Source organism: Salmo trutta, chromosome 17 (assembly GCF_901001165.1).
Source record: "Salmo trutta chromosome 17, fSalTru1.1, whole genome shotgun sequence".
Taxonomy (NCBI): Eukaryota; Metazoa; Chordata; class Actinopteri; order Salmoniformes; family Salmonidae; genus Salmo; species Salmo trutta.
In genome coordinates this window covers 27444779-27461024 of record NC_042973.1, presented here as the reverse complement: position 1 = coordinate 27461024, position 16246 = coordinate 27444779, and the positions used below count along the sequence as shown (strand labels likewise).

The following is a 16246-nucleotide window of genomic DNA, read 5'->3' as shown; positions in this document are numbered from 1 at the left end:
CCTATTTATGTCCATGTATCTACTTGAGTTGTGGTTATAATTGGTATGTAACCTTCTGGTAACTAAGGAACACAGCCAGCATTCCAAGAAAACAAATAATCACTTCGTAACAGGCCAACACTTTAACCAATTTTGATAACTGAAAAAAAGAAGAAATAAATATTACATATCTCTTATCTTTTATCATTACAGACACCAACACTTGAAACACTACATCTAAATGTGAAACACTCCCATCCATTATACTGTACTCAACAACAGAAGCACAGGGCCCTTGTTAAAACGGTGATCTGAATTATTTCTTAAAAATCTGGTAGTGTATATATATATATATATATAGCCATTTGTTTCCGCCAATGTGCCATTAATCCAACCAAGTCTCTTTTGCACCCCCCCCCCATGGATTTACAGCCTACAAAAAGTATAACTTCAGAATATTGAACACGTAAGCCTTCCAGGTTTTGTTGAGCTGTGAACCAAAAACCTTTCTCCATTCCGCTCCATAAATCAGAATCATGTTTATATGCCCTCAACTCCACTTGTCTTTTGCTCTACATAATCTGAGCTTCACCTTTCTATGAACCTTAATGACAAATACCTTTGATGAGAATTTGAGGTCTAAATCCAACCATGCCATCTCAACAACACTTCCATTGATATTGGCCCAGTCTTAGAGGATTTACACCCACAGATTGAGACACCCTTTTCTGAAGCGGCGCCATTATCAGCAGCAGTAGAGTAGAGAAAGCAGGGGTGTAGTCTTAAGACTAATCACAATGAGGAGGATCATGAAGATTACAATGAAGGGACATTAACATCAACTACCTCAACATCTGAGTCTATTCAGAGGTTAAGTCTATTTCAAGCCAATTGGAACGATTTAAAAAATCTTAACAGGGGACAAAAAAAAATACTACAATATTTGAATGTGGGAGCTTTGTAGGTGCTATTTAGAAAAGTGAGTCATTAGGAGCAGGTGGATAGGATGGAGAGATTAGATGATGAAGGAGAACAGAGGAACCAACAGTGTCCTGTCTGACAGATGCATGGGGAGATGGAGCAGCAGCAGATGGCTGGAGATGTTCTCTCTACAGTTGGTCTGCTTTGAGACATCCCTCCCAGGACAGAGAATGTGGTGTCTTAACCTGCGTTCGCCTTCATGTACCACAATTACTCCATATTGACCTATTATCTCTCTAATGCCGGTTATTTCCACACTCAACTGCTCCCAGCAACATAAGGGACAAAGCTTATTTTCGTAGTTGTAGCACTGACTTTGAGAACTTGTGGGGTTATTAAGTGTAGAAGTAAGTGAGTATGGTTTATGTTGTCTTCACTAAGAGGGTTTCACAGAAATAAGTGCCATCAGTTTTACTTTAGGGGAAATCAGTACTTTACATAGGATATTAGCAATGACCATTTTTACAAGAAGAAATGTGTAAGCTGAAACCAGAAGCCAGTGTTGGCAAACATTCTACAGGAGTTGTTTCAATGTCAGTAGTGCTTTAGTTATCCAGAATTCAGGCTAAAGCCAAACATCCTCTGATCTACCTTGTTTTCCAATATACAGTACATTACAATAGCAAAGGATTTCTGCCTTGCAAAATGTCTAGAATGATTAAAGATGATAAATGCAATGTTTCCCATTTTTTGTTTTATAAAAATTGCTTGACTCCAACATACTGATTTGTTTGAAATCTACCTAAATACATAGATACAATTGAAAATAAAGAAGTTATCGTTCAGCTTCACCCTTCTTGGCAGCTGTATGATCTGAGGATTTCTTGTTGTGAAATCCTTGTTTGCGGAGGAGGGGAGATGGGATTTCTGCAGGGTGTAGCTACATATGAGGACACCGAGGTCCAGACCTCAGTAATTATTTTGAATTAAAAAAAGGAACTCTCAACTTACTGTTGAGAGTTAGAATAATAGAATACATAAGGTGCAATTTTGAAACTTGGCTGTGCATTAGCAGTTTCTCTCTTGTTTATATGTCACTGACAGTCACTCAATCAGCCCATGTCAGAAAACATTGTAGATTGGTAAATTAGTCTAGTTAGCTATCTAGACTTGTAGTAATCATGGCCAAATTACTGACCGGGAATGCAGGGCACGTGCCCAGGGGCCCAGACCTCCAAGGGGCCTCCATTGATTTTGTTAGTTACTCTCACTCAGATATCATATTAACATGGCATAAGTCATGTGTAGAATTGCAGGAAATGAACTATAAAACTGCAACAACAAAAAAGGTCTGTATAGCAAATGTATTTGTTCACCTTTTGTTAATAAAATACTTTATCTGCTAAACTCTGTACATTTTCAATTATAGTTTTTAATCTAATTGTATAACTAGTAGGCTATGTATTCGTAGATCGACTGAGGTGAATGAAGCTACAGCAACCAATATGACAATGGTTGTTTTTGCTGTTCTCCAAATAGCATTTTACAGTTTTTAAATTGTATAGAAATGCAGTAAATGAGATTCAACTTTATTAAAATGTCTTGGCTACGGCCCTGGATGTCTGAGGTGGCTGTGTCCTTCTCTCTACCAATACATACTGTACTGTGACTTTGTGTAGCCTACTGTAAACACTTCCTATCACAATAGTCATTTGATGTTATTCTAAGTTAGCATTATTAGGTTACCAGGTTAGCATGTTAGCGCTCAAACCATGAGAGTCGGACTTAAGCCATTTCCTGAGAAATACAGGCCAGACAATATCTTTTATTAAATCAAACCCGTAACATAATCTGTACCACATACATTAAAAATCCTCATACTTTCAGTTAACTACCAACATACTTTATTTTCTATTTAAAATCTTTGGACCAGCAGAAAATTGAGTTGATACAGAAATCGTTAAGCATTTGAGACTAAATAGAATTAGAACCACCCGAGCTACATCCCATCTCCACTCCAACCTAGGTGTGTGTGTGGTGTGTATTGATAATGAGGTCTACCCGGATCCAGAGGACTGTGAGGTTACCTTATACGGACTAATGAGAAAAGGTGAGATGTACTTTTGTTTTTCATACACATACATATATTTTAAAAGAGTGAGGTAGATATATACTTGAAGGGAAAAAAAGAAAAACATCCCCAGTCATGACACCAAAGAAAATACATAAAAAAATCCAACTTTATACTGAATCATGGGGCCTTTATACAGTGATTTAAACTGATATCACAAAAGGAAAATAAAAAAATAAATAACAATCCTACAGAGAGAACCTTCAAAGAAGGAAAAAATAATCACCAAGCAACACTTTTTCAAAAGGAGAAGTGCTTCAAAAACATTTTTCATACCGACACCCCCACTAAGACCTATTCCATTCATGACATTGAAATGTGACCACTTCCCTGGACTTTAACCCATCCTTATTTGGTTTACAGATGCCATGTTTAAGGAGAATAACAACAGAAACTGTTTTCACTTTCATCATAAGAGAATGAGTATGACAACAGAAATGAATCGAATGATAAAGGAGAATAAGCAGTAATGCTGCGTTTGAAATCTAAGACACAAAAAGAGAACCATGATTATGGATGAGTCTTCTTTGAGGGGATGGTGAGTGGTTGGGATAATTAAGGCAAACAAGACAACCCAATTAGCCCTATTAATTGAGAGGCAGGAAAATGGATGGGTTAAAACACCAGATGCAGTAGAAAAAAATAAAATCCTGTGTAACTAATCCTGACTTCAAAAGGAGGCACTGGGGGAGGCAGGTATACTGTACATTTCAGTGTGGGGCTGGAGGGGAGGGGAGAGGGCACTATTGGACTCAACAGAGAGGTGAAACAAGCAGAGGACAGTAATGAGAATGTATGGAGAAAGCAAAACCTTTACTTCGACCTGAGATTGAGTTGCACCTAGGGGGGAATAACTAGGCGCAGTGCTAGACAACTGGTACAAGAAGGGTGACAAACGTACACGCTCACACATGGAGCTAAGGTGTCCATTCAAACTAATAATAATAATAACAATAACAATAATAATATAGAAATCTACAAAAAAAGAATGCAAAGGAAAACATGTTCATAAAAAAGTTAAAGGCAATGGAGAATATGTGGTGATACAGACAACCTTCTGGGGTAAAGAAGAGAGAAAAGTCATTTTATATCTAAATGATCATTTTCTTTGCTTGGAGAAGTATGACGCATAAGAAATGGACTGTAGTGGAGATCATAAACTATTAAACCTGAAGGATTTCTTTATATATATATATATATATATATATATATATATATATATATATATATATATGTATATATATGTATATATATAACATCTAAAAAAGAAAAATAATAAAATAGCAGCTTCATTCTGTACAGGTGAACATCTGAACAGTACAAAAGTTATAAAAGTGACAAACCAATGATGTGTGTGAAAATGATCCTAAGGTCTAACATACAACTGTAAGACCTTTATATAAATGTTTGAATTGTACAGAGAGACTAATGACGAGTCTAAAAAAGATATGCTGCGTACAATGCCTCGCATGCTTTTAGCAGACGTATGTAGAGTACAAGGTGGAGTTCAGTTGAGTCCTTTAGTTCTCCTTGTATCAGAACTGATCCAATGCCTTCCACTTCAGGTTTGTTTCTGTATGTGTTGCATTTTTGGCGCAAAATCCTTTTTGCTCAATGTCTCTGTTGGTGATGTTGGTGTTTTCATCTCTCAGATGACACATACAATAGAAGAGGAATCCAATAAGGGCTCTGATGTAACTCGGGGGAAAAACAAGAGAAAACAGGCAAATTCCTTTTACATTTTGATTGTAATTGTGAAGTAGAAAACAAAATAAACAGCAATTTGTTTTTTTTAGGATGCTTGACTATGTTTCTCTCCATGTCAAATCAAAAGGACAAATGAAGAGCAAGAAGGAGAAAACTACTAACTTTGATTTGGCAAAAAATGTGTCCGATTCACAATTGCCCTCCCTCTATCATATCTACCCACTCCTGAAATCATTCCAGGAATATTTACAGGAAAACCAATTATCCTAGTCCAGAACACATCAATGTCTGAAATGTGGGAGAAGTATACTGATGAAAATAAGTTTGTAAGAGGAGCTATATTTTGCTGTCGAGAGAATAATGTGTTGGTATAGAAATACAGTGCATTTGGAATGAGTTCTGACCCCTTGGCTTTTTCCACATTTTGTTATGTTACAGCCTGATTCTAAAATGGATTTAAAAAAATCCTCATCAATCTACACACAATACCTCATAATGACAAAGCAAAAACAGGTTTTTAGACATTTTAGCAAATCTATTAAAAATTATTTTTTTAAATTACATTTACATAAGTATTCAGATCCTTTACTCAGTACTTTGTTGAAGTACCTTTGGCAGCGATTGCAGCCTCAATTCTGCTTGGGTATGACGCTAAAAGCTTGGCACAAATGTATTTGAGGAGTTTCTCCCATTCTTCTCTGCAGATCCTCTCAAGCTCTGTCAGGTTGGATGGGGAGTGTAGCTGCACAGGTATTTTCAGAGATGTTCGATCGGGTTCAAGTCCGGGCTCTGGCTGGGCCACTCAAGGACATTTGGAGACTTGTTCCGAAGCCACTCCTGAGTTGTCTTGGCTGCGTGCTTAGACTTGTCCCGAGCAGGTTTTCATCAAGGATCTCTCTGTGCTTTGCTCCGTTCATCTTTGCCTTGACCCTGACTAGTCTCCCTGCCGCTGAAAAACATCCCCACAGCATGATGCTGCCACCACCATGCTTCACCGCAGGGATGGTACCAGGTTTCCTCCAGACGTGACCCTTGGCATTCAGGCCAAAGAGTTCAATCTTGGTTCATCAGACCAGAGAATCTTGATTATCATGGTCTGAGAGTTCTTTAGGTGCCTTTTGGCAAACTCCAGGCGAGCTGTCATGTGCCTTTTACTAAGGAGTGGCTTCCGTCTGGCCACTCAACCATAAATGTCTGATGGAGTGCTGCAGAGATGGTTGTCTCCCATCTTCACAGAGGAACTTTGGAGCTCTGTCAGAGTGACCATCCGGTTCTTGGTCACCTCCATGACCAAGACCCTTCTCCTCCGATTGCTCAGTTTGGCCGGGCGGCCAGCTCTAGGAAGAGTCTTGGTGGTGCCAAACTTCATCCATTTAAGAATGATGGAGGCCACTGTGTTCTTGGGGACCTTCAATGCTGCAGAATTGTTTTGGTACCCTTTCCTTCGATCTGTGCCTTGACACAACCCTGTCATGGAACTCTACGGACAATTCCTTCGATCTCATGGCTTGGTTTTTGCTCTGATGTGCACTGTCAACTGTGGGACCTTATATAGACAGGTGTGTGCCTTTCCAAATCACGTCCAATCAATTGAATTTACCACTCATGGACTCCAATCAAGTTGTAGAAACATCTCAAGGATGATCAATGGAAACAGTATGCACCGGAGCTCAATTTCGAGTCTCATAACAAAGGGCAGGAATACTTGCAAAATCAATTTTTGCTTTGTCATTATTGGGTAAAAAATATCTTAGAATAAGGCTGTAACCTAACAAAATGTGGAAAAAGTCAAGGGGTCTGAATCCTTCCCGAAGGCAGTATAAACACACTCAGATATACACATTATTCTCTCAGAAATGATCTAAATGGGCTCGTCTGTTGGATTTTCTAGCAGATATGCTTCAAATTCTTTTTTTAAGTTATTGTCTCTCACTTACAATACCTGTCAGTCAGGGAATATTGATGATGTTCTTCTTTAATGATGTTTTTAAAGTAACAAATACTAAACAAGAAGTAAACACTAGAGCTTCCCAGTGTTGTTGTTCGTTCTGAGCCACCATACTCCAAACGCTTTAGCAGGTTTCTGTGCTGTTTCTCAGTCTTGGTATTCAATAATAAATCTTGATAATATTATTTAAAAATGAAAGACTCCTACTGCAGTAGAGTAGTATAATGTGTCAGTTATTCACTCATCCATCACCCCATTATAACTAAAGCAGGGGAGAAGTTTATGTTACCCTGTGTGAGAAGAGGAGGAGTGGGGTGATCTGGCTGAGGGGGGAGGAGGGGATCAGCAGGCTGAAGACTGGGGCAGTGGCAGCGCCCGCTCATTCTTGCGCCCCCCGTTCATGTGAGCGTAGTTCTGTGTGTCCTCAAAGTTGGGCCGCAGCACCACCACTGGCCCGTTGGCCGATATCTGTCCTGAGTGCTTGTCCAAGGCCAGGCCTGGGGAGGCCGAGACAGAGGCAGCCGGGACTGAGGTGGAGGGAGAGCCAGGTCCCTTCAGGGTATTAGAAGGGCATTGCATTGGGGATAACTGCTGGGGAGGAGGGGGCGCTGAGCCCCCTGTGGCCCCCATGGGTCCCTGGGAGGGCAGAGGAACAGCAGTGGGGGGTCTGCTGGGTGCAGGGTCCAGTGGCACGTTCTCCATGTTCTCCACCTCCATGTCCAGCTCCTCAGTGTCTGGGGGCTTGTTCTCCTCGCTGAAGAAGAAGCTCATCTCACTGAACGGAGGCTCCAGCTCCTCCTTGAGGCTGTTGATGATCTCCAGGAAGGAGGGACGCATCTTGGGGTTGTACTGCCAGCACATCCGCATCAGCTCAAACCTAAGGGCACAAACACATGATCTCATTTATTATACATAATATGAAGGATTCAACTAAAATATGATCCAATACAGTGAGGGAAAAAAGTATTTGATCCCCTACTGATTTTGAACGTTTGCCCACTGACAAAGAAATGATCAGTCTATAATTTTAATGGTAGGTTTATTTGAACAGTGAGAGACAGAATAACAACAAAAAAATCCAGAAAAACGCATGTCAAAAATGTTATAAATTGATTTGTATTTTAATGAGGGAAATAAGTATTTGACCCCCTCTCAATCAGAAAGATTTCTGGCACCCAGGTGTCTTTTATACAGGTAACGAGCTGAGATTAGGAGCACACTCTTAAAGGGAGTGCTCCTAATCTCAGTTTGTTACCTGTATAAAAGACACCTGTCCACAAAAGCAATCAATCAGATTCCAAACTCTCCACCATGGCCAAGACCAAAGAGCTCTCCAAGGATGTCAGGAACAAGATTGTAGACCTACACAAGGCTGGAATGGGCTACAAGACCATCGCCAAGCAGCTTGGTGAGAAGATGACAACAGTTGGTGCGATTATTCGCAAATGGAAGAAACACAAAAGAACTGTCAATCTCCCTCGGCCTGGGGCTCCATGCAAGATCTCACCTCGTGGAGTTGCAACGATCATGAGAACGGTGAGGAATCAGCCCAGAACTACACGGGAGGATCTTGTCAATGATCTCAAGGCAGCTGGGACCATAGTCACCAAGAAAACAATTGGTAACACACTACGCCGTGAAGGACTGAAATCCTGCAGCGCCCGCAAGATCCCCCTGCTCAAGAAAGGACATATACATGCCCGTCTGAAGCTTGCCAATAAACATCTGAATGATTCAGAGGACAACTGGGTGAAAGTGTTGTGGTCAGATGAGACCAAAATGGAGCTCTTTGGCATCAACTCAACTCGCCGTGTTTGGAGGAGGAGGAATGCTGCCTATGACCCCAAGAACGCCATCCTCACCGTCAAACATGGAGGTGGAAACATTATGCTTTGGGGGTGTTTTTCTGCTAAGGGGACATGACAACTTCACCGCATCAAAGGGACGATGGACGGGGCCATGTACCGTCAAATCTTGGGTGAGAACCTCCTTCCCTCAGCCAGGGCATGGAAAATGGGTCGTGGATGGGTATTCCAGCATGACAATGACCCAAAACACACGGCCAAGGCAACAAAGGTGTGGCTCAAGAAGAAGTACATTAAGTTCCTGGAGTGGCCTAGCCAGTCTCCAGACCTTAATCCCATAGAAAATCTGTGGAGGGAGCTGAAGGTTCGAGTTGCCAAACGTCAGCCTCAAAACCTTAATGACTTGGAGAAGATCTGCAAAGAGGAGTGGGACAAAATCCCTCCTGAGATGTGTGCAAACCTGGTGGCCAACTACAAGAAACGTCTGACCTCTGTGATTGCCAACAAGGGTTTTGCCACCAAGTACTAAGTCATGTTTTGCAGAGGGGTCAAATACTTATTTCCCTCATTAAAATGCAAATCCATTTATAACATTTTTGACATGCGTTTTTCTGGATTGTTTTGTTGTTATTCTGTCTCTCACTGTTCAAATAAACCTACCATTAAAATTATAGACTGATCATTTCTTTGTCAGTGGGCAAACGTACAAAATCAGCAGGGGATCAAATACTTTTTTCCCTCACTGTACATCTATCATTGCATCTTCTCACCATAAGGTGGCAGAGTGCACCAAGATAGAGCCAATGAAAATGTTTCTGATACTCACTGAAACAAACAACTTCCAGAGGTTTCTATTCAAACAGCTACTGCCAACTATGAATAGAATGTCAGTAAGAATCTACCATCATATACCATACTACAGCATATGTACAACTAGACAGTAAATCATACATGAGCAAACTGTGCTAGGCTAGCAACAGAACACAGAAAACATCAAAACAACACCATAAAAAAAGAATCATTAAAGTTTGGTGTGGTGCTTGACCACACACCACATATTACATTATACACAAACAAGCTAAGAATACCTTCTACAGCCTACTGACATAAACCACTTAGTCATCTCCCTCTCTCCCAGCAGCCACCTCTCTATGTCCGATCCCACAACAGCCTGTACAGCTGGGTATCTCAGCCTCTGCGCACCAAAGCTTTCTGGGTAGTTCTCTCTGAAGCAGACACTTAACTTCAAACTAAGTTTCAGCCAACGGGAGGGAGGGTTGGTCATGGCTTGTTCTTTAGCCTCTCAGTGAGTTAGTCTCTTAAAGTTGTCTTTCAGATGGCTAAACTAAACCCCGGCTCCAAGACCTCCCATGAAAATGGCTGTAATGCTTGGAGCTGGGCCCACGCACCAGAGTAACCTGTCTGCTTGACGTTGGCATGCTGAAAATTCTTCCTGGACAATCTGTCGCTGTGTATAACTTTCGCTGATGTGAAATGAGAAAATACGCTACAATAAATCATGTCTGCATGTCAGCACCCAGCTCCTCATCACACACAAACACATTCCAGCACATTTTACTTTTCACATCATTTCACTCACATCACGATATGTAAATGTTGCATCGTTCACATTATAAATACCCATACCAATGCAAGCCTCTACCGGAGTAGAGATAGAGAGAGCTACAAAAGAGAGCAACCTATGCTATGACAGACCATTAATAAACAGGAATCTGCAGCTGCAGGCCTGATCATCAACATGTTCCACAATATCACCACTCAGAAAATCAGTTCTTTTCATGCAGCTTTCTAACATTGGATCAAATGTCTAGTCATATTTCACCATAGAACAGTATCTTAGATATTGCCATAATTCTATCTATACTGAACTACAATATGAACCCAACATGCAACAATTTCAAAGATTATACTGAGTTACAGTTCATATATAGAAATCAGTCATTTTAAATCAATTCATTAGGCCCAAATCTATGTATTTCCCATGACTGTGATTTCACATGTATTTCACGTTGGTCAAATATACCTTAAAGAAAAGCTAGGGGCATGGATCAGAAAACCAGTCAGTATCTGCTGTGACCACCATTTGCCTCATGCAGTGTGATACATCTCCTTCGCATAAAGTTGATCAGGCTGTGGAATGTTGTTCCAGCCCTTTTCAATGGCTGTGCGAAGTTGCTGGATATTGGCGGGAAGTGGAACATTCTGTCGTACACATTGATCCAGAGAATCCCAAACATGCTCAATGGGTGACATGTCTGGTGAATATCCAGGCCATGGAAGAACTGGGACATTTTCAGGTTCCAGGATTTGTGTACAGATCCTTGCGACATGGGGCTGTGCATTATCATGCTGAAACATGAGGCGATGGCAGCGGATGAATGGCATTCAAATTGCCATAGATAAAATGCAATTGTGTTCTTTGTCCGTAGCTTATGTCTGCCCATACAATAACCCCACCGCCACCATGGGGCACTCTGTTCACAAAGTTGATATCAGCAAACCGCTCGCTAACACGACACCATACACGCTGTCTGCCATCTGCTCGGTAGAGTGGAAAGCGGTATTCATCCGTGAAGAGCACACTTCTCCAGCATGCCAGCGGCCATCGAAGGTGAGCATTTGCCCACTTAAGTCGGTTACGACATCAAACTGCAGTCAGGTCAAAACCCTGGTGAGGATGACAAGCACGCAGATGAGCTTCCCTGAGAAGGTTTCTGACAATTCTTTGGTTGTGCAAACCCACAATTTCATCAGCTCTCCAGGTGACTGGTCTAAGGTAAAGAAGCCAGATGTGGAGGTCCTGAGTTGGCATGGTTACATGTGGTCTGCAGTTGTGAGGCCGGTTGGAAGTACTGCAAAATTCTTTAAAACGATGTTGGAAACAGCTTATGGTAGAGAAATTAGCATTCAATTCTCTGACAACATCTCTGGTGGACATTCCTGCAGTCAGCATGCCAATTACACGCTCCCTCAAAACTTGAGACATCTTTGGCATTGGGTTGTATGACAAAACACATTTTAGAGTGGGCTTTTATTGTCCCCAGAACAAGGTGCACCTGTGTAATGATCATGCCTTTGAATCAGCTTCTTGACATGCCACACCTGTCAGGTGGAATAATTATCTTTGCTAAGGAGAAATGATCACCAACATGGATTGTAAACAAATTAGTGCACAAAATTGGAGAGAAATAAGCTTTTTGTGTGTATGGAAAGTTTCGGGGATCTTTGATTTCAGCTCATGAAACATGGGACCAACAGTTTTGTTCAGTGTAGTATAGCCTATGTGTATTTAAAGTTTCACTCATCCCCATAATAATTCAGATTTTACGCTGCTGTTACACGCTGTTTATTATCTATGCATAGTCACTTTACCCCTACCTACATGTACATATTACCTCAATTACCTCGAATAACCTGTATCCCCGCACATTGATGCAGTGCCGGTACCCCCTGTATATAGCCTCGTTATTGTTATTTTATTGTTGCTCGTTTATTTTATTAACTTCAGTTTATCTAGTAAATATTTTTCTTAACTCTTATCTTTCTTTTCCATTGCTGGTTAAGGGCTTGTAAGGAAGCATTTCACTGTAAGTTTTTTTTTAATTTGACTGATTTGAAACCCATACAGTTGAAGTCGGAAGTTTACATACACCTTAGCCAAATACATTTAAACTCAGTTTTTCACAATTGCTGACATTTAATCCTAGTAAAGTATCCCTGTCTTATGTCAGTTCGGATCACCACTTTATTTTAAGAATGTGAAATGTCAGAATAATAGTAGAGAGAATGATTTATTTCAGCTTTTAATTCTTTCATCACATTCCCAGTGGGTCAGAAGTTTACATACACGCAGTATTTGGTAGAATTAACTTTAAATTGTTTAACTTGGGTCAAATGTTTCGGGTAGCCTTCCACAAGCTTCCCACAATAAGTTGGGTGAATTTTGGCCCATTCCTCCTGACAAAGCTGGAGTAACTGAGTCAGGTTTGTAAGCCTCCTTGCTTGCACACGCATTTTCAGTTCTGCCCACAAATTTTCTATAGGATTGAGGTCAGGGCTTTGTGATGGCCACTCCAATACCTTGACTTTGTTGTCCTTAAGCCATTTTGCCAAACTTTGGAAGTATGCTTGAGGTCATTGTCCATTTGGAAGACCCATTTGTGACCAAGCTTGAACTTCTTGACTGATGTCTTGAGATGTTGCTTCAATATATCCACAGAATTTTCCTCCCTCATGATGCAATCTATTTTGTGAAGTGCACCAGTCCCTCCTGCAGCAAAGCACCCCCACAACATGATGCTGCCACCCCTGTGCTTCATGGTTGGGATGGTGTCCTTTGGCTTGCAAGCCTCCCCCTTTTTCCTTATGGCCAAACAGTTCTATTTTTGTTTCATCAGACCAGAGGACATTTCTCCAAAAAGCGCGATCTTTGTCCCCATGTGCAGTTGCAAACCGTAGTCTGGGTTTTTTATGGCGGTTTTGGAGCAGTGGCTTCTTCCTTGCTGAGCAGCCTTTCAGGTTATGTCGATATAGGACTCGTTTTACTGTGGATATAGATACTTTTGTACCTGTTTCCTCCAGCATCTTCACACGGTCCTTTGCTGATGTTCTGGGATTGAGTTGCACTTCTCGCACCAATGTACATTCATCTCTAGGAGACAGAACGCGTCTCCTTCCTGAGAGGTATGACGGCTGTGTGGTCCCATGGTGTTTATACTTGCGTACTATTGTTTGTACAGATGAACGGGGTACCTTCAGGCGTTTGGAAATTGCTCCCCAAGGATGAACCAGACTTGTGGAGGTCTACAATTATTTTTCTGAGGCCTTGGCTGATTTCTTTTGATTTTCCCATGATGTCAAGCAAAGAGGCACTGAGTTTGAAGGTAGGCCTTGAAATACATCCACAGGTACACCTCCAATTAACTCAAATGATGTCAATTAGCCTATCAGAAGCTTCTAAAGCCATGGGATAATTTTCTGGAATTTTCCAAGCTGTTTAAAGGCACAGTCAACTTCGTGTATGTAAACTTCTGACCCACTGGAATTGTGATACAGTGAATTATAAGTGAAATAATCTGTCTGTAAACAATTGTTGAAAAAATTACTTGTCATGCACAAAGTAGAAAAATTACAGTTTGTTAACAAGAAATTTGTGGAGTGGTTGAAAAACGAGTTGTAATGACTCCAACCTAAGTGTATGTAAACGTCCAACATCAACAGTATATGGTAAAGATGGGAAAACCTTTCAAATATGACTCATACTTTTTTTATTATGTTATCGTTGTCTTCTTCTCTCTCTTCTCTTCTCTTCTCTCCCCTTCTCGTCTTCTCTTCTCTCTCGTTGTCTTCTTCTCTCTCATTCCCCCTCTTTCTTCAGACTGACTACAGCATTGTTCTGCAGCCCTTGCTGGCTCCTGGCTCTGCAGGTCTCTGTACTGTAACTCTCCACTAACTCACTACAGGAGAGGCTACCAGCAGCGGCAACCTTTCCAGTACAAACCCTCCCCCACCCCACACTCTCCCTCCCCTGCGTAACACAATTCACACTCTCTTGCAATCAGGACACCACTGTGAGGCTGCCATAGAAACCCAAGGTTTGTGTCTACATAACACCCACCCCTCTCTCCCCTCTCTGTAAGGTGAGAGAAAGAGGGAATGCCTTCGCATTGAGATCAGAGGCAGAGAGGAGAAATGCATGTACACAGCAGAGCCGCCTGACAGCTAGGGAGGCTGTTCCATTCCATTCCATTCCATTCCATTCCATTCCAGACAGACAGACAGACAGACAGACAGACAGACAGACAGACAGTGTCTCTCTCTCTCTCTCTCTCTCTCTCTCTCTCTCTCTCTCTCTCTCTCTCTCTCTCTCTCTCTCTCTCTCTCTCTCTCTCTCACAGAACAGAACAGAACAGAACAGAACAGATATAGCCCTTGGTTTACCCCAGACGTGACTACCCTTGGCCCGCACAAAAACATCCTGTGGCGTTCTGCATTAGCATTGAATAGCCCCCGCGATATGCAACTTTTCATAATGAAATTTGCATCCTGTAGCACTAATTCCAAAAGGTTTTCGGACACTGTAAAGTCCATGGAAAATAAGAGCACCTCCTCCCAGCTGCCCACTGCACTGAGGATAGGAAACACTGTCACCACCGATAAATCTACGATAATTGATCATTTCAATAAGCATTTTTCTTTTCTATGGCTGGCCATGCTTTCCACCTGGCTACCCGTACCCCGGCCAACATCTCAGCACCCCCTGCAGCACCCCCCCCACCCCACACACACTTCTCCTTCACCCAAATCCAGACAGCTGATGTTCTGAAAGAGCTGCAACATCTGGATCCCTACAAATCAGCTGGGCTAGACAATCTGGACCCTCTCTTTCTAAAACTATCCACAGAAATTGTTGCAACCCCTATTACTAGCCTATTCAACCTCTCTTTCGTATCGTCTGAGGTCCCCAAAGATTGGAAAGCTGCCGCGGTCATCCCCACTCTAGACCCAAACTGTTATAGACCTATATCCATCCTGCCCTGCCTTTCTAAAATCTTCAAAAGCCAAGATAACAAACAGATCACCGACCATTTGGAATCCCACCGTACCTTCTCCACTATGCAATCTGGTTTCCGAGCTGGTCATGGGTGCACCTCAGCCACGCTCAAGTTCCTAAACGATATCATAACTGCCATCAATAAAAGACAGTACTGTGCAGCCGTCTTCATCGACCTGGCCAAGGCTTTCGACTCTGTCAATCACCGCATTCTTATCGGCAGACTCAATAGCCTTGGCTTCTCAAATGACTGCCTCGCCTGGTTCACCAACTACTTCTCAGATAGAGTTCAGTGTGTCAAATCAGAGGGCCGGACCTCTGGCAGTCTCTATGGGGGTGCCACAGGGTTCAATTCTCGGGCCGACTCTCTTCTCTGTATACATCAATGATGTCGCTCTTGCTGCTGGTGATTCTCTGATCCACCTCTACGCAGACGACACCATTCTGCATACATCTGGCCCTTCTTTGGACACTGTGCTAACAAACCTCCAAACGAGCTTCAATGCCATACAACACTCCTACCGTGACCTCCAACTGCTTATAAATGCTAGTAAAACTAAGTGCATGCTCTTCAACCGATTGCTGCCTGCACCCTCCCGCCCGACCAGCATCACTACTCTGGACGGTTCTGACTTAGAATATGTGGGCAACTACAAATACCTAGGTGTCTGGTTAGACTGTAAACTCTCCTTCCAGACTCACATTAAGCATCTCCAATCTAAAATTACATCTAGAATCGGTTTCCTATTTCGCAACAAAGCCTCCTTCACTCATACTGCCAAACATACCCTTGTAAAACTGACTATCCTACCAATCCTTTACAAAATAGCCTCCAACACTCCACTCAGCAAACTGGATGTAGTCTATCACAGTGCCATCCGTTTTGTCACCAAAGCCCCATATACCACCCACCACTGCGACCTGTATGCTCTCGTTGGCTGGCCCTCACTACATATTCGTCGCCAAACCCACTGGCTCCAGGTCATCTATGTCTTTGCTAGGTAAAGCCCCGCCTTATCTCAGCTCACTGGTCACCATAGCAACACCCACTCGTAGCATGCGCTCCAGCAGGTATATTTCACTGGTCATCCCCAAAGCGAACCCTCCCTTTGGCCGCCTTTCCTTCCAGTTCTCTGCTGCCAATGACAGGAACAAATTGCAAAAATCACTGAAGCTAGAGT

At 42.1% G+C, this 16246-nt stretch overlaps 1 protein-coding gene across 1 annotated transcript in view; it reads right to left on the bottom strand.

Moving 5' to 3' along the window:
- Window positions 1–6647: 6647 nt before the first annotated feature.
- Window positions 6648–16246, bottom strand: part of LOC115151978 (insulin-like growth factor 1 receptor) — a 166503-nt gene continuing 156904 nt past the window's right edge. Inside the window, exon 21 of the mRNA XM_029696368.1 lies at window positions 6648–7563. Coding sequence (XP_029552228.1) covers window positions 7029–7563 — 535 coding nt within the window. The 3' untranslated portion in view covers window positions 6648–7028. The remainder of the gene's footprint in view (window positions 7564–16246) is intronic.